At 45.4% G+C, this 21781-nt stretch overlaps 1 protein-coding gene and 1 long non-coding RNA gene across 2 annotated transcripts in view; one reads left to right on the top strand and one right to left on the bottom strand.

Moving 5' to 3' along the window:
• HDGFL3 (HDGF like 3) overlaps positions 1 to 15469 on the bottom strand; it is a 38133-nt gene extending 22664 nt beyond the window's left edge. Inside the window, exon 1 of the mRNA XM_040599647.1 lies at positions 15174 to 15469. Within this exon, the coding sequence (XP_040455581.1) occupies positions 15174 to 15257 (84 nt within the window). The 5' untranslated portion in view covers positions 15258 to 15469. The remainder of the gene's footprint in view (positions 1 to 15173) is intronic.
• On the top strand, positions 14802 to 19309 carry LOC121090873. Its single transcript, XR_005828759.1, has 2 exons — positions 14802 to 14885; positions 17762 to 19309. It is a non-coding gene; the product is annotated as an uncharacterized LOC121090873 (long non-coding RNA).
• Positions 19310 to 21781: the final 2472 nt, after the last annotated feature.

Here is a 21781-nt window from a genome sequence, read left to right as displayed (position 1 = left end):
GACTGAGGAATATTTTCTGGCCTTCCAATATTTACACTTGAATTTTACTATTTCATTGATTTTGTTTGATTTAAGGAAAAATGTTATATTCATGAGATAGGATTTTTTGGCCAGTCAACTTGATCAAAAACTTTTCAGTCAGATACAGTCTGCCTAGAGCATTGACATTTGGTCAAATATACACAACCAAATTTTATACTTGAGACTCATCTGTTCCACATATCCCAGGCTCCATATTCCACTGTCCAAGCTTTTATTAAAAGAAGTGTTGCTAGTCCTCATACTCTATTGGCACACTTAAAGCCAAAAGGTAAGCAAATTTCTGGAAGATTGCAGTCTCCTAGACTTGGCTGGCTTAATTTACTATTTCTTTTCCAATGTAATCTACTTCCTAAAAAAGTCAGTTAAAAAAATTGGATTGGCACAGTATTTCCAGGCTGAAGAATACCAAGCGCTCCTGTGCAATATTTGGTCCGGCTTCCCACAAAGTACACAAGACCCTGTTGACACTACAGTTTGCAGTTAAAATCGTTTTGAGTAAGGATACGTGATCGATGGAGACCGCAGGTCCCAGACACGAGCCTCCAGCTTGCGTCAGGGTGGACACAATCATACTAGAGACAAAGGGAACAATCTGCTTCACTTGCTGCAGCCCACAGGCCCCTGCTAGGGAGGACTCAAGCTTGACACTGGAGGTTGCAACTATCATCTCGGCCTTTGGGTACAGAAAACCTTCCTGCTTGTCTCCTCTGTGACTTGTTTTGCTACCATCAGTTGCAGCTAAGGAGTATAATACCAGGGGGACTGAAGCATTCCTTGTCACAGAACAAGTGCCTGCACAGAAAAAATACTGTTTACATGGGGAAAGAACACAAAATCTTTGTCCCTTAAAAGCGCAGAACATTTTTGGTGTCCTGCACCCCTCTGAGGTTTGGGTGCAGCAGTAGAGATGAGACTACGTGAGCGTCCTGATCAGTGCTGCAGAGGGAATGGAGACACAGCTAAGCACATATTTGTCTTCATTAAGTTGCTCTCCGTGGACCCACAGACCATAAAGACTCCTGGTCTTAAATACCTGAGTGTACGTGTTCACACCAGAACATCTATTTGCAGGATTTAAAGCAACAACTTCAAAACATAAACTTCTGTTTCACAGTACCATAAACAAGGAATTTACCTATTACCTACCCACCGTTCTGCAGGCACAGACAGCCTGCACCAGCTGTGCTGCGTACACAGCACCAACAGGGAGCTTCTGCAGCACCAACAGGGAGCTTCTGCAGCACCAGGTACGGTGAAGGCCCCTGAACAGATCCCACACCCTGGCGCTGAGGACTGCAGGAGCACATCCACGCTCACAGCACCAAATCGCAGCACTGAGGGTGCTCACATGCAGGTGGTGGCCTGGGACCCTTCAGCAGGGGAGATGCCTCAGTCCAGATTTTGGGGCTAGGGGGTAAGTATAATCACCAAGCATCACCACCGGCTCACAGGCCAATTATTTTGCTGTGATGCAAATAACACATACAATGACGTGTGCACAGTCTGGGGGGAATAAGCAGCAGTGAAATCTAATTGCAAAGCCCATGAATGGAGTGATTTGCAATAATTTTTCAAAGGCAGGTTTTCCTGTTTACTCGGCTGACAAACTGCAAACTTGTACCTGCAGAAGAGCTCGGAGTCTGTAGAAAGCCTAGGGTGGCTATAAACCTTGCAACTGTCTGTAAATAATTGTTTCTATTACTCCTGCAGCCTTAGCCACCACCTATGATACAAAACAACCAATTAAACTGGCATACTATTTTGCTAAGATGAAGCTTTTGCCTGTGTCGGCTGAGTTGCTAAAACCATGGAATGAGAAGAGATTCGTGCAGTCACAGTGGTCTCTGTGCAGCACTTGGACCCAGCTTTGGTATTTTTACTGGGTTTGCTTTCAATCTCTGCTCAGATTTCCAGGAGCTGTCATTACGGTGTCAAATACCTTGTTTGCAAAGTCCCCCAGTCTAGGTTAAACTCTTAGGAATTTTAATCTGTCTGCCTAAATAGACTCAGGAACCAGTTTTTCCAAGCCAAGTCATACTCTCCCCACCTGCCTGTTTTTCTGTTTCCAAAACCTCAGGATGAGAGTTTTCATTGAGTTTTGACCAAAATGTACGTTGCTGAAATCTACTTAGATAGTCCCTAAAAGATTAACATTTTCCTAAAAGTAATGATGATAATAAAAATCTTAAACAGCAGCTTACAGGAATGAAACTTTTTATATAAAAATATACAAAGCACTCCATTATGTACATGCAGACCTATGAACTTGCATCCTAATTACTAAATCATGTTAGAAAAAAATTACTCAAATGAAATAGTAAAAACATGAAAGATGGAGATTTAAGTGGCATTAATGTCCGAGAGGAAGATGGTCAATATGGTAGTGACCAGACTTGCTAGGGTGGCATGCCCATTATTCTAAAAATATATATTTTATATCACAAACACTAAATATGAGTTTTAAGCATGTGAGTACTCTACTCATGGGCTTGAAGTTGCCTACATGTTTACATACTTGTAGGACTGCAGATTATAACATCTTTTCTTTCTGTCCAATGAGCAATGTGTAAGTATTTTGAATTATTTTCAAATAACCTCTCAGAATATGGTGTTTCCATGACCATTAGTTATCTACAAAACCTAGTGACTCAGCTCCAGTTATGTTACAGAAGACACAAAGTTTACTCCAGAATCTGCTTTCTTCCAAAAGTCTCTGATTTTCTTTGACTTTCCTTCTCTGAACAAGACCAAGGGCTTTTGGCCATCACTCTCTCTCATTTCCATACTGCACTTGGAGGGGTAATCAGAAGATTAATTTTAAAGGAATGGTGATTTAAAAATGATACAGGCTGTCAAGAGACAAATTGCATGTGTGGAATTGTAATAGCTGTTTTCCTGCATACATTAATATTAATTTTTTAAAACACTCGTTACCTCTGAATCAGGAATGGCATCCATACTAAGCACAGGAGCTTAGCACTCTCCCCCAGCAGCTCAGTAAAAAAAAACATGTTTAAAATCCGGTTACCATTTTGTTTTAAAAAGCAGCTGTAAAGAAACAGCATATTATTCTGACTCATATTGTGCAAATAACTGGGAAAAGGCAATTACACATAAAAGAGAACTTGGTTAGTGGAGACATATCTGCAACTAGGGAAGGACGTTAGGGAACACTGCACATATGAATTTGTCCTGGGATCCAGATACACCTCATACAAATCAACAAAATCCAATCAAGCGCCTTTCAGTCAGCATTCCAAATTTTAATTCAAAGTGTCACTTGCCTTTACTTCCTAACACACTGGTGATGACACATGATGTGTCCAAACCGTGCTCCACAACCAAAGAGTTTTAGCTCACACTGCTTTTAAGTGTCAAGATCCCCAGTTCAGTCTTACCTGCAGCACTGGAGACACCCCTGACACCCCTGCTGCTACACGAGGGCAACTGTACCGCTGACATCCGACAAACAAGTAAACGAGCACCTTCATCTAGCAGCAAATGCTTCAGAAAAAGTGTAAGCATCTCATAAAAATATTGTTCCCCTTGCTCCCACATCTGCTAAAGTTGTTGGTGTTTCTTCTTAACATACTGCCACTAAAATCTTTATTATTATGGGCTTCTAAAAACTTAACAGCTAGAGGCTTGATCCTGCAAGCACAGCTGGGCATACAGTTTGGCAGCATAAACAAAGCCATTGTCTTTGTATGATCAGATCCCATCCAGCACAATAACACAGGCAATTATATATGCAGGTGAATCCATTCATTTGTAAGGCAGGAGATGGCATAAAACATCTTCCAAAAGATAAGGAGAAAACATTCACAGCATTTTAATGCTGAAGAGCCCTGTCTGCTGAATGTGTCTTCTCTAATCTGTTCTCATCTTTTAACGAGGAATTCTTGTCATTTTACCAGAAGTACCAATTCAAAAACACTGCTCAGAAAAATGACCGACTCCCTTAACAGCAATAAAAAGCTCCAAAGCAGAGTCTTTCAAATAAAGGCTAAGAAAACAAAATATTAACAGATAGAACAAGCTTCTTACTGGTGATATGTATCTTAGCAGACATGAAAATTCTAACCACAAGGCTTGATAACTTTATGCTACCTTCTTCTAAAAGCTGTGATAGAAATGCTGACTTTGACAAAGAAAAATAAACTTTGCACAAGAGGAAGATTTTGAAAAAGAACTCCTGATAAAAAGCAGCAAAAGGCGCACCTGAAAATGTGAACATATGTGAGTCACCTGATCCAGACACCATACGAAAAGAATTACCTGTTGCGTTTGCTACACCACTATCTTTCAAAAGCCCTGGTATGTAGAGAGGCACTGCAGTAAGGAATGACATCTTCCCCCCCCCCCTCCTTTTTTAACAGGAATATCTGCCTTCTCCCTTAGGTTGTGGTCCTACTTTATGTTTCTACAGGCATGGCAGCACACATGTAAGAAGTTTAATTGAAATCAAGGAATCTTTATGCAGTTGAGCTCATTTGCTGCCTTTGGGACACGGTCTTCAAAGGGCAAACTAATGTGATAGGTATCCCCTTCCTTCCGCTATTCCATAACAACCAGGAGAGCAAGCTCCAGCCCTGCGCTGGATCTGTGCGGGGCTACTCCTACAACACATGAAATGCCCAAGCTGGTGCCTGGAGGATAATGAAACGCAGTGGTAACAGTATGCTGCTAAGAACACAGGAATCTCAATTCTGCAAACACTTCCACATGTGATTAATCCTGAATGAACGCTACCTAATTGGATTCCAGATAGTAGTGTCTGAAGAAATCTTTACAGAAATACAAATTTACACTGGCTCAGATGGAAACTGTGACATCTGGGCTGAAAACCAACTAGCAACTAATTAGTTTAAGAACAAGATGACAAAAATGCTACTACGGTAGGGCACAGTGCCCCTGGCATGAGATGCCTTGCTTAGGTGTATTCCTTGCCAGGATGCGCCCCACTTAACACCTTATTCCACATTCTGGGAGAGGCGCCTGGGGCAGCAAGCTGGGAGCCTTTGCAAATATTAGGAGAAAGATAGTCTCTTATGCTCCTATGTATGTATGTATAAACATGCAGTCACTTCACTACACTCAGTAATGGTAAAACCAATGTGACAACTGACTCACAGAGCCCTGGGTCTGTGAGAAATATGAGCTGCAAGTAAACCGAAATTCAGTTTGCAAAAGGAAAAAGCTAACACATCTGGGAAAAAGGATTGGCAACGTAAGAGAGAGAAAGCTGGAAGCAGCAATACTACAGGAAGCCAATAGTGGACCACAAGTTACATTGGAACAACCAATGTGCTGCAAAGGTCAAGGCAATATGCAGAAATCCCCATATGCAAACACACATCCTGCCAGAGAGCTGGCAGACAAGCCTCACGTGGTGCAACCGCACCCAGGAAAATTATTTCAGCCCCGTGCAGGACATGGCCGTACAGGCTGGTAACGAGCTGGAGGAAGCTAAAGAAAAATACAGAGATATTTATGTCAAGCACACACCAAAAAGCAATCAATGGGGCCTGAGATTACTTTACATACAGTGATGAATAATAAATTATATCCCAAGGAAGGAGGGCAGGCCACGCATGGATAGCCTCGCTTCCTACATGGGGTGCAAATCACCCTCCCCACGCCTGCTGGCCCTGGAGCCCCCCTCACCCTTGGTACTTGGGTGGTCCCTGCACAAGCAGTAGGAAAGAGAACGGCAAAACCTGAGAGTTCACAAACCACCTCTTGAGGCACGGTGCTCTGCTTTCCGGTATCATCTTATGCTGCTTTGTCAGGACGGTCAGCCCATGGTACATGCTAATCTAAACGCCACTCCACCAGTGCCTTCCTCCCTTTCCCCCATCCCACAGCTGCTGCAACAGGAAAATACTGGTATGTGCAATACAAAAGGTGAACCGTAAGTGTGCCTTACAACTAAAATTTTCCCAAAGGATCGTGGAGGAGTGGAGGAACTGCCTTCTAGTTACCAAACAATAGGTTAGGAACTAGGGAAACAGCCAGGAATGGAAACCTGGATTCCTGTTTTCTTCATGTGGAGGAGACTCCAGCTCAGGAAGATACCCCATCCTTCAGGAATTAAAAGAAAGTGTTCACAATACCCCTCTTTCATGGAGGTTTGAACATAAGATTTGTGGACCCAAAGAAAAACTAGCAAAAAAAAAAAAAAGCATTGCCTGTGTCCAATGACTTTCTATGCAAAACACATAAACTTTCAAGGGAAGCAACTCTAGAATGTTCTTTGCAACTCTAGCATTTGCTGCTCTCTACTTTCCTGGTTCTCCCCCCTGGGACTGCATCTCCAGACTGATGCTACATAGCTCTGTAAGGTCACTCCTCATGTTATTATTAAGTTTCAATATGTACTTCTATTTACTACATTTAGTAATCTAGTCTGATATGGGACTGATTCCCAGAAATAGTATGTGTTATTGTGTAATAGTGTCTCAAGCTCTCCCAGACTTAAAGTTTCTTCTACTCACTGCCTCAGCGTGGTTTTACTTTCTGTGTTACAAGGGGTTTCACAGGTAGGTGCTTTCCAAGCCCAAGGAGTATAAAGTTACTGACTTTAAAGACTGACACACTGTTTCCTGGTTGACTTTGGTGACACCACATTGATACCTGTGATGTCCCTACAGTCTGGAATTTTTCACTTTGTCCCTGGCCCTACTCACTGTGCTGTACGTAGGATGCTTTGTTAACTGATGGTCTCAAAGAAATTATTTGGTGTATGATATTCTTTGCCCTGTTTTTCCTCTTTTGTTACATGATGTCTTCTATTCGAGCAGCCAAACTGGAGCTGGCAAACAGCCTCTCTCTAGGTTTTTTACACGTTGCTGCAAGGCAAAATAAACAGTTGTTTCCAGTTTGCATTTTTGGGGCTACAGATGTATGCTAATTATCCTTTCAGCCTGCTAATGGAAACCTGAAAGAGATTTAAATGTACTTTTCTAAGGCAGAGACCAAAGTCAATGGACACCTGTCCTTTCTAACGCTGGGCTTAGTGCTGCCCAGAGCACAGCACGATGTCATCTCCTCCCTTTATGTTGACTCTGAAGGCGTTTTCAGATTTCAGCAGGTTTTTAAAAAAAGACCAGGAGATAGAAATTAAATCCTTCTGAAATTTAAGAACATTATGTGCCTTTCTGGAGCAGTAACGATGCCAAGTATAACATTTGCATTGACCTGAGACCATCTGAAGGATGGGGAACTTCAGAATGGGGCGATAAGAACTACATCATAACATGGGAAGTTCATTGTTTTGTTATGATGCTGTAGTATTTACTCAAATTTCTTACCTGCTTTCTGTTTTCTAGAACAAAAAATTGATATAAACAAACAACCAACAAAACCCAACCCTAAAGCCAGGTCTCATATACCCTTCAAGTAAAAGTAAGTATTACCAAGACTGTCGTATCAATGAGGAGAAGAAAGGAAAACTGGAAATATACCTGCAGTTTATTTCCAGTTCCTGTATCAGGTTTAGAACTGGCTGTTACACAAATGAATGAAACCACCTCAGGTGTGCAAAGCCAGTAATGCAGAGACTTCCCAAGAGGAAGACACAAGGATCTGTTTCCTTCTTTAAGTTTTAGAAGCTTTAACTCATGATACTCACTTGTTTGCCAGATATTTCTTGGAATCTTTCAAACAACTGTTCGTTCTAGTCACTCCTATTGTGCTTCGGCCAAACTACTGGGCCCTTCTCTGTTGATGCTGCCTCTGTTGGAGTCCAGAGCCAAGTGATGTGCTACACAGTCATGTGCTACACCTATGTTTCAAGCACCTATCTTTCCTGTGGGAGTGTGTATGCCTACGCACAGAACAGGTATGTGCGTGTACACACACACATATCCATGCTATGTAGAGATCAGAGATACAGATGATGCAGGGCAGATGTGAAAAGTACCAAGGCACCTAAAGACACGGCAAAGTACTGATGCTCAGCTAATTCCTAACACCTTTAAAAAGCTGGGTCCACAACCTCTGCCTGCCTGCTCCACACAGGCTACTTTCCAGTGTTTGTTGCTGTATTTAATCACTTCTCCTTCTCCTTTATGCCTCTCAAGCATACAATGGAAAGGTCTTCACTGCTCAGAAACCACCATTTCAAACAGTTGAAATGTCCAAGCTCTCTACATTGTCATCACTTTTCCAACATTATCAGGAAATTCTTTCATCTATCCTCAAATGACAATTGTATATACTTACCGTCAGCAATCACTTGCTTACAAGATTTTTATTTCCTTAAATGCAGGAAGACTTGTTAATGCATTGTTATGATGGGGAGATCAGGAAATGAAGAGTTAAGACTGAAAACTCAGCCTTCATTTTGCTGCCCATGCTTACAAAAAAAATCATTCCAGTTGGGGGTCCTAAAAGGTTCTTTACACAATAATAAAAAGAGATCTGTCAATTAATGTAATGGGAACTAACATTTCTCATACCTTTTTGCAGCAAGAACATACCAATTGACTTGACTGGCTACAGATTTCACTGAAAGGGGCAACCTTCCTTCAGACAAAACATACATCCAATGATTTCCAAGACATTAGTTGACGAAAATTATTCAGTAGCTTCAAAAATGAGAAGGAAAAATATCTAACAAAAAAGTCTGTAGAGTATGGGTATGAAAAACTTTAATTGCTTTTTGCCTCAAAACTTCTGAGACAACCGTCTTCATTCTGCGTTAGCTTCATTTGGACTTAAAATCGTAACACTGCAGGAGAAAATGTATTCATCTATCGTCATTTACACAAAGAGATCAGACCTGCACATTTGGGGCTAGTTATTTAAACTAATTAAAGAAAAAAACCCAACAACCAAAACAAAAGAGAGAGATTTAAAGAACTGAATTTTAAAGTTTTCCAAAATATCCCTGCCGTGCTAACAAAAACCGTAGAACATCTTGGTCCCAAAATAATTCATTTGCCAAACAAGAGCAACTGGAAAGGTTTTACTGTAGGCTATGGTTCAACTTTATGTATAAAAATTACTCCATTTTACGCTACAATCCTCAGATGAAATCTGTTTTTAAGTCACACTTAAAGCAGAATGCAGGAGCATGGAGGCAGGCCATCAGCTGCTGAGGTTCCTTACCTTCCAAACACTAGGAGAATTCACACTTCACTCCTTGTTATTTTTGCTTTAGGAAGTGAAGGAAACTGTACTCGATGAGCCGATGAAGTCACTGAAAAGGCACTCACACCTACTCTAAATACGACCAGATATCTGCGAATAAAAGTTTAAATGCTGTCTAAGCAACATGTGTTAACCTGGTGCAGAAGGTTCAGAAAGTAAAAACCCAATTCCGTAAAGGACTCACTGCCTTAGATGGGCTCTTTAGATGCACCAGAGCAGAAGTCCTGGGAGTGCTGCCCGAAGAAGCCACAACTTCACCATTAGTCCCTAGGTTAAAAGAGACCTTTGCAGTGATCAGCAAATCATGTCTCATCTCGGAAAGGAACAAACAGAGACCTGCCATGAAAAATTGCTTGCAGATCTCCAAGGAGTGATGTACGAGCGAGGTACATAATTAAAGAGGGAGAGAGACGGAAGAAGCTCTGAGTTGGTAAAGAAGTCACAGGAGACTCATATTTAGTAACACAGCAGAAGTGAGGTCATAAACCAGAGCAACCAAAAGGGGAAAAAGGAGAAAAGCACACAGTGAAGGACTGGACAGGTCCCAAATGGCCGAAGAGAAAAGCTCAAAAGACTGCAGACTGAGTTTTGGCAGAAAAACACAGAGAAAGATCTGTTGTCCATTTCTGATGGATGCTTTGAAGTTTTCTGGATCTAATCTGATTTTTGTCTGTCATTCTTTGCCAAAAAAGATAAACCCTGCCAGGGAAAGCCTACCTTCCCATAGCCTTACAATAATAAGAAAACAAATGATCTGTTTTAAATATCAAACACTTAAAATGTAGAATCTTTCTTCTATGATGTGTCTGAGAGCTTGATATTTCCAAGCTGTCACGGTTGCAATTATAACTGACCAAAGTTGTTCCTGGTTAAGTATCTTGTATTTTAACAAACTATGTCAGAACATTGGTCTAGGTGCTCACTGAGAGCTTCAACACAATCAACCCACTAGCTCCATCCATACTTCACTGAACTGGGAGCGGGACGTTCATTTACTATAATGCCTGCGTAGAGGTGTCCAAAATACATTTTAAATTTATTTTACTGATACTGAAAATCTTCTGGAGTTCTGACACTTTTTAGTCGTAATTTCTTTTAATAGTCTCTAATACTATATTACACTATAATACTATAGTGTTATTAGCCTTATCTTTTTAGGCTGTAGTCTAACAAAGTCTTTAAGCATAAGCTTACCTTTAAGCCCTCTCCTTGGATTACTGTACCTCATACTTTAAGGTGCCTTACTTTCATGCCTTGCTGAATGGGGGACATACTCAACAATACTGAAAAAACTCACTCAGCTTAAAACTATCATGTAATCGTTACATTTATGATGCTCAGCCTGCCACAGACACCAGTTCCCATTAAAATGACAGCATTTACTATGTATTACTCTAAGCAATATACTGACAATTTCATACCCATTTGCAACTCTAATACGTTAAAGTGCCCCAAATACTATTTTGCCATTGCTATTGTCAGATGCTTTTCAATAGTGATATTCAGATGAGGACTGTCAGCTAACCAGCAAATTTGGAGTTCAAGTAGGTGTTAATTCAGAGTAGCAATAAAGGAACAGGACAAGACAAACAGGAGTTCAGAAAACAGAAAATTAACCTTCACAAGACAGTAAATAATACACCTTCATACTAGTTAGTGTGACACTGTTACTTTAACATCTGTGTTCACCTCCCTACACAGAATATTCTGAACAGCTCTAAACATCCACGTGTTTTACACTAAAATACATTGCCTTACCTGCTTGGACCTCTCTTGTATTGTCCCAGATCCACTTTACCATCCCTACACAAACTACCTGTGTTTAACCAAATACAGTTCTTGTCTCCCCAGATGTATGACCCTAGATTTCTGTTCAGTAATGGCATCACCCATTTACTTGGGTACACTCTAATTTTATTGAGGTCATTCCAGACTTTTTCCCTCCGCTCTCTACAGTTGCATTAACAGCTTCCTTCCTATTTTTAAATCAGCAGCTAATTTCAGCAACTAAGTGCTTATTGTTTCTTCAGGGTCACTCATAAAACGAACACCATTATTGATCTTTCTGAATCTAACACTAGTTTTTCCCTTTTATCTCATCTGAGTGACTATCCAAGGGGCAATTTCTCAGTAAACCAGGACATCTATCCTAGATAAACTAGGGTATCTGAAGAAAGAGATTTTTCTGTCTGTGTGTGCTAATGCAGCTCCTATCAAGGCAGTAGCCAAGCAACTCATAAACGTTACTGATTTTGTCTCTACAACACCTTTTTAAAGGGAAAAGTGTTGTTAACTGCCTTTTACAAACGGGGAACTAAGACATAGAGGTATTCAGTTCTTCAAAGGCAAAGACCACTCATGGAATGTAGAATAAATTGAATCCTTATTTCCTATATTTTACCACAACAGCATCTTCCCTCAATTTCTGCGCACACCTCGGACACACAATTGCTTATTTACTGGATTACAGCGACTGATGACCTGGCCAGCTGGTACTTGTTCTGCATTTTTGATGAGCATCTGAAGACAACTGACATCATAGGCTACCATAAAAACTGTGTTAGACCAAACTGCTGCTGGTATTTTATCTACTGTTACTATTAAGTTTCAATACAATTCTTGGGGCCTAAACCCTGAATCCATTCACTGTCCTCCAGTTAAGCTAAAGGAAATCTTGGCTTTGCCCAAGAAAACATGATATCAAAATGCAAAGCAGCCCTTCCAGGTAATAAGACCTATGTGACATCTTTCAGACACCAAGTATCTAAAAGCATCTTTTGAAGAGAGTGGTTTTATTCACCAATTCTATTTTAACTGGGTATGTAAAGATAAGATTTACTGTCCATTACCATTTTGGCTAAGCGTGGCAAGTTCCGTCCTTTTCATATTAATTCTAGACCAAATTTAGACGAAATTTTTCGATGGTCCCTGGGCATATCATCACTATCTGACCACTTTCTTCACGGTTTCCTTCATTCACAGTGAAGAAAGTCAGGCTTGCTGGTCTTGCTCTTGCTGATCACTACATCAACGAACTTCCAAAGAGAGGGAGTGGAAAGCTAATGGTCCAGGACTAAAGATTGCTGCCTACGCTGGCTATGTCTGCTGTGCTGTGCCACATGGAGCTGGCCGAGCCCACAAGCGTTACGCCTAACAAGAGACAAGAGTAACTGAGCTGGGTGCAGATCGGCACCACCGCAGCTGGCCTGCTTCTGGGAACAGAGTTAGATTTTCTGTGTGACACCACCCATGCACACAAAAGTATAGGGGCTGGTTCTGAGCCAGGCCAATTATGTCTGCGTGTTCATTAAAGGGTCGGCAAAGTCCTTCTGTTCTGCTTTAACGCTTCTCAGGTTTATTAAACACAGTTTAAGAAGTTTGTCCCTAGACAGGAAATTCATGCCAAAGGTCTCAGAGATGCAAAACACCACTTGGTAGGGGCAGCAGCACTGTCATGTAAATGCATTGCTAGCGGTATTATTAAACCAGGATATTAGCATGAAATATATAAGTTTTTACATGAGAATACAAAGTCAAACACACTAATTGCACAATGAATAAAGAAGTAGGTAGCAAACACTCAAGGATCTAGAAACAAGCGAATCCCCTGGTTACACGGCATCCAGTTAAACAAGGCATCCAGTTAATCAGAGTATCTGAGTTGCCTTCTCAGCTCAAATACTTCTTTTCTTCTTATTTGTATATAGCAGTGTTTTCTGGGAAACACAATAAAGACTTGTGTCCTCACTAGGTTTTTCCTTCACTTAAAGGAAGTGTGCATCAGGCAAAACTTGGCAGCCAAGACGAAGAGAAGCCCTAGTAAAGATGGTATGAACTGTGTTTTTCACAAGCAACACATTAGGTTCAGGCAGACATCAGCCTGACCTAACATGAAGTTGTATGTAACTCCATCATGGGTTACGGGACCACATTCTCTGCCTCTGGAAATCACGTGAACTAAACCCCAGTGCTAATGCTCCCCTAGCCCGACTGCTCTCTTCCTACCCGATGACAGACTCTGGACTCTTTACAGTTTCTACCTCCGCTTGCTAAGTCATGTTAAAAGCAGAGACTGCTTTGTCTTCACTTGAACTTTACATCCTGTTAGTCTGCACAAAGGAAGTATGTTATGTTAACAGCACACCTATTTTTCCTAGTGACGATGTACTCCGTTGGATATTATCGCCATTCAGATACCTATTTAGACATCCAGGCAAAGGCTATGACCAGCTGCATAGCATATAATGATTTTTTTAAAGGAAAGAAAATACCATTAAAACAAAAGGCCCTGTTCTGCTTCTGGGTAAACAAATGGGAGTTTTACAAAGGCTCAAAAAGGAAAGGAATTAACATGCTTTGACGTGGTAATGGTCTCAACTGTTCACATTAAAATTTTCACAGTAAATTAAACCATGACAGAGGTAGGAAACGAAGTCAATTTTCAGTGACTCGTGCTGTTCTGCTGACATAAATTGCCATTTTTTAGGTAGTACAGCCACTAACCTGTATAATCACAGAAAAACAAAACTGCAACCCAGCGTTGATTAAGTTTGGCCTTCTGCATGCTAATTTTAGCCTGCTCTGCCAAAATAATTGAATGCACTACCTTATTTACATGCTTCTAGATATTTAGCACCCTCTCACTATTTTTTCTTCACCAACCTTTGCTTAAGCCTGCGGTGTTGGCCATCCCTCCTTGGATGGTGTGCCTGCTGTCGCGCCCCGCTCCTCCTGCCTCCGCAGCGACACTCGGGCACCCTTCCACCACTACAGCAGCCTCCTCCAGGGCGCTCTCGCCAAGGGGGATGCTTGGTGTCAGCCCAGCTTTACCCTGCCCATCTATTGTTGCACGCAACGCCTCACGCTCCGGCACTCCGGACGGCCGATAAAGACCGGCAACTTCCCTTGACTAGAAGGTGATGGTGTGATGCGCTGCCCAGTAGTCCCAGTAAGGCTGGAGAAGCCCAGGAACTTGAGGCGCCCGCTGGCTGGTGCCTGCCGAGGAGTTAAGGCAACACGTGTTACGCAGCCGGTTTACACCACGGCGAGGGAACCGGAGGGCTGGGCCAGGCCGTGTAAGCCCTGCGGAACGCGCTGCTCCGCGTTATGGCAGCGGCCCCGCAAGCGGGTCTGTAAGTACAATGGGGCGCTTCTCTGGCCGCCCAGCGCCCACGGTGCCTCTCCACCTCGGGTGTATCATGGCAGCGTCAAACGGAAAATGACAAAGGACTGTGAAAGAGGGTCAACACGGTACACGGCAGAACCAGGCAGAACGCAGCGCCTGCGTGCGCAGGGGGGCCGCAGGGTGCCGGCCCCCGCGGGGACCCCGCCGCACCTCGGGGCCGGGCCGCGCCTCACCTCACCCAACCCCGCCGCCGCCGCCGGGCCTCGCCGCCTCCCCGCACGGCCCCCCCGGCCCTGCCCCTGCCCCGCACGGGTCCGCAGGCCCGGCCCGAAGCCCGGTGCCCGGCCCGGGCGCTGGGCCGCGCTGGGCCCGCGGGAGGCGGCCGCCCTGCCCTGCCCTGCCCTGCCCGGCCCCTGCGCCGGCCGCGGCGGGGGGTGGGGGCCCCTCTGCCCCACGGGGGAGCCGGGGGCCGGGGCGAGGGAGGGCGTATAATAAACAGCATCGCTGTCATGCAGGCAGGGCTGCCGGCTCCCCAAGCCTCCTCCCCGCGATAACAACCCAGGTACAGCCCGCGCTCGCCCCCCTCCCTCCCTCCCTCGCTCCCTCCTCCTCCTCCTCCTCCTCCTCCTCCTCCTCCCGGGGGGCCGGGGAGAAATCTGCAGATCAAAGAAAAGATGCACAATAATAACGGGGTGGGCGCGCACGGCGGCCCCCCGTCCGGCGGGGCCGGGGCCGGGGCCTCTGGCGGAGGCTCGCCGCGGCCCGGCCGCTCTCCGCCCGGCGGGAGGGCGAGGGGGGGCGGCGGCGGCGGCGCGGGGCCGGGGCCGGGCGCCCCCGCCGCGGTACTCACCCGGGCCGGCCAGTGCGGGTACCCCTTCATTTTGGCGAACACCAGGTCTCCAGCCTTGTATTCTCGGGGCCGCGGACGAGCCATCGGGAGCCGCCGCGGGAGCCGCCGTGTGTCCCCCCGCCCGCCCACACCCCCCGCCCCGCACACGCCGCCCCGGGGGCAGCCGGGCGAGCCCCCGTGGGGTGCGATGCGCCCGGGCGCGGGGCGCAGCCGGGAGCGGGGCCGGGCCGCGGGCAATCCCCGCTCTCTCCGGCGGCGGCGGCGGCAGGAGGAGATGGGGTGTGCGTGTGTGAGTGTGCGAGTGTGTGTGTGAGTGTGTGAGTGTGTACGCGGGGGAGGGGGAGGCCTTGGACACAACCCCAGCAGCCCCCGGTACCAGGGAGCCGGCTGGCGGCGGGGCGCCTGGCCGGGCGGGGGCGGCCGGGGAGCCCTCACCCCGCGGCGGCGGGCGGGCGCGGCGCTGCCCGCGGCCCCCCCCCGTGCGAGCTGGCTACGCCGCCCGCGCCGCCCGCTCCATCCCCGCCGCAGCCGCCGCGGCCGCGGGAATATGGAGCCGTCTCCTCCGAATTACTCCTCGGGCAGCGACCGAAAACAGGATCTTCTTATCCCCCCCACCCCCCACCCCGCGCCTCCCCCCCCGCGCTTTCCCTTCCTGTTATTTTCTAGGTACACAGATCGGTTTCTATGAAAATAGGAGAGCAGAGAGCGGCTCCAGTCCCTCCCGGCCCTTCCTTCCCAGCTGAAGCATGACACGGTTCTTTATGCGCGCCCGACATGGAGGCTGGGCGGCCAGGGGAAGCCTGCCGGGCCCGGCTGACTTTTGCAGCGGGGCCCCCGAATTCCCCTGCCCAGAGGCTGCCAGCCCTGGGGCCTGGGGGGTGCCGTGCGCCCCCGGCCGCAGCGAAGGCCGGTTCCGGGGCTCGGCGGCCCCCCGGCGCGGCTGGCGCACCCCCTCAGCAGGCCTCCCTGCCCCGGCGCCGCCCGCCCCGGGGTGCCGCAGGGCCGTGCCCGCAGCGCCCTGCCTGCCCCCCGGCAGCCCGGGGCAGCCCGGCCCCGGCCCAGGCCTGGCTCTGGCACCGCGCCTCGCAGGGGCCGCAGCCAGCCCCTTCCCCACCGGCAGCCTCTCCGCCTTCCTCATCAGCCTCCACAAACCCACCCCTGACCCCCTCAACCACAGAGGCCTGGGCCTGGGGGCTGCCTGAAGCCGCGGGGGTTCCCCCCCAGGCCTTTGGGGCTGGGCTCTCGCCCGGGACACCGGTGGTCACCAACACGCCGCTGCGGGAGCCAAATGCTGGGAGCTCACAAATCCCAACCCCCAGAAAAAAAAAACAACCCAGATGTTTTCACCATAATGTTACCACTTAAGTTGTAATGCTCAGAAATCAATTATTATTGATATTTATTATACCAGAGTATTGCCTAGAGGAGCAAAACTAGGAAGGCACCTGTGAGCTGGGCCGCAGGCACGAAAGCTTAGGAAGGGTTTTGCGGCGGGGGTTGGCTGAGACCCCTGGCAGTGGGTTTCCCAACCGTTCCCACAGGCAAGATGGCAAATACCCCCGTGGGTTTAGGGAGGCAGCTCTGGCAGGGTGCCTCACTGAGCCCCCCCGGAAAGCAGCTGGCCACAGGCAGTCCCTGCCGATGAAGAAGGGAACGGGAGGCTGAAGGCTGCGGGGTCCATGAGGGGACCATAGAGAGCACTAGCACTCTGTGCGGCCGGTAACGGCAGAGAAAGAGGAGAAAGAAGCGCTTCTGGCATCTATCTGTTCCTGGGCTGGAACAGAACCAAGAAGACTTACTGCTTATGGTGTCCCCAGATGTGGCTCTGGTACCCAAATGCTGCTGTTGGTAGTACGAGTCAATAAAGTTTGTCACTCTGGGACATAAAATAGAATAAGCACTTCTTTACCGGGGGAAGCACTACCGTAAAATCATTAGCTCAGGTATCGGTAGCAGACTAACAATGGGGGGAAAAAATCCAAGAAGCTGGATAAACATTTAGATGATTAGCCTGCACTGTGCTCGATGCTGTTATCTGTTTCTGAAGTACTGAGATCAGTGACGGGGTTGCCAACGCAGCCACCTTCTGTATAGACATGTGGCCAAACAGCTCACTTTCACTTTCACATCGGTTAGGATGTTGCATCCTTTTAAATTGATACCTTATTTCAGTTCAAATTCCCTTCAGAAAAATGTAATACAAGATCTCTGAGTATAGGAGCTGGGAACCCTGATCTGAGTTTGTCCAGAACGCTCCAATGTGCTGTGTCTTACCTCCCATACCTCTATTATCTCCCCAGGCCAGCCTTACCTCCAGAATACTTACTGGAGAGGTGGAGCCACCTCTTTTGTTAAAAAAATATATTATTTGCTTTTCATGTCAGATATGAATAGCTCTTTCTAGTAACTTATTTAGTGACCTTAAATCAGAAAGAAGTGGGATGTATGCCAATTTCTTCCAAAAGGAGACAGTACACCTTACATACACATCCATGCAACAATGTATTGCTAATGTCAGAATAGTGAAATTCAAAGTGTTACTGAACCGAAACATCTTGTTGAAATGCCTGCTTTTTTACTTCCTTTAGTCCCAGCATTGGTGTCTGCAGAGAACGCAGTGAATGAATAGCGTTTCTAGTCTGCAGTGAAGATAATCACACACCAGAGCTCCAAAGAAAACCCATCCCATGGACATGCAAGGGTGCAGCTCTCTTTTCCTCTTGTCTATAGACTGCAAAGCATAAATGAGTTGCCAAGGTAAGAACTCTGCTCAGGTTTGGCCAGCTTAAAACTCTTAAACACACTTTGCAGACAGTTCCTCCATCAAGCCATGGTTTAAGGTGCTGGGAAAGAATGGAGAAGAAGCAGCAAATTTCCCTGCTGATAAATGAAAAGCCAAACTAAATGTTCCACACATTAACAGCACAGAAAACCACTTCAGTACAAACAGCAAAAGAGTTTCTTAGTGTGCATAACCCCATCAGCCTCTCAGCACAGCATACAAAGCCTGAGATCTCCTGCTATGTCACTTGTATTCTGTTCCTTTCTCTTCTGTTACAAAGGGGAGTTCATCTGCCCCTTCTACACAGAAGTGGCAACAGAGAAGCGAAGAGAGTTTCTTCCAAACACTTCAAGAGCAGTTTCAGATCATAACTGTGAATGGAGGGATGCAGAGGCTTGCTAATATATATGCTACATGTGTATAGGCCAGATCCCAAGTCTGCAGAAGTCAACAGCTGTGTCTGCTTTGTGCTCAGACAAAGATCAGCAGGTCACAGAGGCAGCAACACCACGTTCTTACTGAGCAAGGGAGACCTGCAGCAGGGATGGCTCTCTCCTTCCCCCGAAGCTCCCCAAAACATTAAGACCAAGTTCCCTCTCACTTCTCATCCTGCCAGACAGGTTGTATTTCCAGCCCAGGGCAGTATATGCAAGTGCGAGCAGGTGAAGGGAGTAAAGCCAGAGGCCCAGCAGGACCATACAGAGAGGTGGCAGGGCCAGGGGTGTGGTCAGTAGTGAAACCGTGAGACCCAGGACGGACGGTGTCCGAGGCAACTGTTTTGAAGCCACTACTATACCACTGAATTTTGCTTTCCCAACAATTCCAGGAAACAGTGTTCTTAAGCTCTTGAGAAGCTTGAAGCTAGTCCCTATTCATATGAGGAGAAAAATAGCTACATTCCTGGTTGAAAATTTTCATAGAGAAACAATTCCATTGATTGGGGAAAAGTGTGGAGCAATCTTTAAGAAAAGAGCATGTGTCCAGAAAAGGTCTAATTTCAAAAGAACCCTCCAAAGTAATGAAAAAAATTTTAAACATACGTTGTTTTACATGAAATACTCCATGATCATAGTTTTGCACACATATATTTATATGTCAGCTGTCTTGTATGTGGACCCTATTAATGCTGCCATCTCACACTTGCTGTTTTGTGAGATGCTGTCTGTATTGTGTCCGTAGAAGCCACACAGATTATTATATTTGACTCTGTAATTCTGTCCCTGGCCACCTTAAAATTTTTGCTTTCCCCACTCACATCCCTTCTGAGATCAAGCTATAAATGCTCTGCAGGATGGCCACTTGTATAATCAACTTTACTGTAAGATACTGAAATAAAATTATTTCTTTTTACTTATCCGTCTATAGCTGATATCATGTTCTTGTCTTCTGTATTTCCTTTCCCTGCATGCAAAAATATGTCAGTGATGATTAGTATTTTGCCTATGTCCACAGTAAGCTAGCGCTTGTCTGTTAAATATTTTAATAAGAAATTGTTCTGAGTCACAACTGAGCCATTCCCTGGTGCAAGACATGTCTGAGAGCGCTGTCTGAAATTACAGAGCTACTTCATGTCAGGCAAACAGAGGCCATGATGTTATATGTCCATCCCCACATGCACAGAAAGGCACTTACCATGCCCATTAGGATATTCTTAATTGCTGAGATAAGAAGCTCACCGGGTGATCTCAAGCCTTCTCTGTAATAATGGTAGAAGGGAGAAGGGTGTGTATCATAGCTGGAGCAAGTTATCTATACTCAGTGTCGTGAATCTTATGTTATACACTGGAGCAATCTCCTAATCATATTAAATTAGACAATCTTTAAGGTGATTGCTTTACATGTTGCAGAGGTGTGAGCATGTACCCCAGAGGCAGAAAAGACCAGAGCACTTCAGTTAAAATTAACTTCTTCTCTGGTTGGGAACTTGCTCCTATGAGCTGAAAAGGTTTGTATGGGATGGAAATGTTATCAGCAAGTACGCGTTGCTGCCATTCCTTGTTCTCCACAGGCATTTCAGCTAAAGCTACACCAGACAAAAGATGCCTGCCGTCAATGCTGCTTAACAAGTTCTGATTCAAACCTTTGTTTTCAGTTCCTTGATTACTTTTTATCGTTTAACCATTAGAATTGAAATTTTCCATGACCATAGTGTGGCTAAAAATCAAAACTCTTCTGAGAATGACAGTAGAAGAAATAATTGTAGAATTACCAGATTGCCAGGTACCATATAAATGTAGCCAAGTTGTGAGAGTCTGAAAAGCGTTCATATGCACTCAATAGGGGTTGGTAAACAAGTCTCAGATGGTCTGTCTGGACTAAACATGCTCCAGGCTAAAGTGAATGTGATTCAGCTCATGATGGGAGATGACTGGAAGCAAAGCTCGTGAGAGGAAAAAATGGCTGTCTCCCTCCGAGTACCTAGGCAGTATACCGGGGTGGAGTGACCAGATGTGCATGCAGGGAGAGAACTGGGAAAAGCTGGAAGGGGAGCAGGAGCTAAAGCATGGGAAGGATGTGAGAAAAGCAGAAAAGGATTAGGAGACAGAGGTAAAAGCAAAGCAGCCACGAGGGTAAGAAGACAAAGATTTCTGAATATCTTAGAATACATCAAAAAAACCCACACTTTATCTAACAAAATTCTGTAGCCCAGTACACCTCATTCTCTGGCAGTTACTCCTTCATCTAAAGACTAAGATCTCTTACTATGCTGCCAGTTAACTCATCGGCCTATGTGGAAATCTTGACACTGCATTCAAAGGTATTGGACTCTGTGACCTACTAGAAACTCTTCAGTGGTAACCAGCCTGAGATTCTCTATGGGGGGAAAAAACAACCAACCAACCCAGAAAGAGATTATTAAAGATCGTATCACAAACCGCCCAAGAAGACAGCAAAATTAAAGTTGCACCAGCAACCTGAGCCCCAGTATTTCCCAACATTTGACTCCCTGACTTTGCAACTTCACTGTTCTTTGAATTTTCTTTTGTGGCATGTGAGATGCTTTAGCAGCCGTTTGTTGAGAAACACTCATCAAAATCTAGTACTTCTATTAATGTGCAGTAAACATTACATGTGATATGAAGATTATCTATTTGGACAGAAGTTGCACCGTCTACTTCTCTGTTCCCATAATTTTAGTGTTTGGTAGAGACATCATTCATTACAATGAAACTAATGACTTCTCAGCTCCATTTGATATACTAATCTATAAAATGCCTCTTCAAATGGCCAGGTGAGAAACTCCATCTCTAAAGCTATAAAGCCATAATACCTAGGAAAGAAAACCTGCAACAGACATTTCTCCTCTGGTGAAATATTTTAAATGTGTCATCTAAAGCCTCAGAGATTTATTGGGTGAGAAATATGTTGAGAGTTGACAGGAACAGTAAATTTAGTGCCAGATTCATGACACTTACCCCATCGTAGTTTCCTCTCATAAATACCGGAGAAAAGGATTTCTCTCACATGCCCTCTGCTACATTCATCAAAGTGCCTTTTGGAATGGGACTTAATGAATAATTACATCCCAACATGGACAACAGAACATATTTATTTAAGGAGCTTTGTAACTTCATTTTTGTGTCACCTGAATGACAGTGTCAGAAGCTGAGGAACAGTGAGAAATAATGTGGCTAGCGTGCACCTTCTTGAAGTTGTGGCTGTTTTGTACCATGAAGTTGAAGGCATTAGGCGGTGAGGAGAGCCCTCAGGCTGTGTGGCTGTGGTGATGCTGAGTGTGGTGACCCTGATGGGTGCCAGGATGAAAATGAGCATGAGGAAGTGCTTGGGGAAGTAGATACGGATGATACTGCGCCTGGTGGGTTGC

The sequence above is a fragment of the Falco naumanni genome, chromosome 7 (assembly GCF_017639655.2).
Source record: "Falco naumanni isolate bFalNau1 chromosome 7, bFalNau1.pat, whole genome shotgun sequence".
NCBI lineage: Eukaryota > Metazoa > Chordata > Aves > Falconiformes > Falconidae > Falco > Falco naumanni.
Note: the sequence above shows the minus strand (reverse complement) of the source record. Positions and strands in the feature narration are given on the sequence as shown.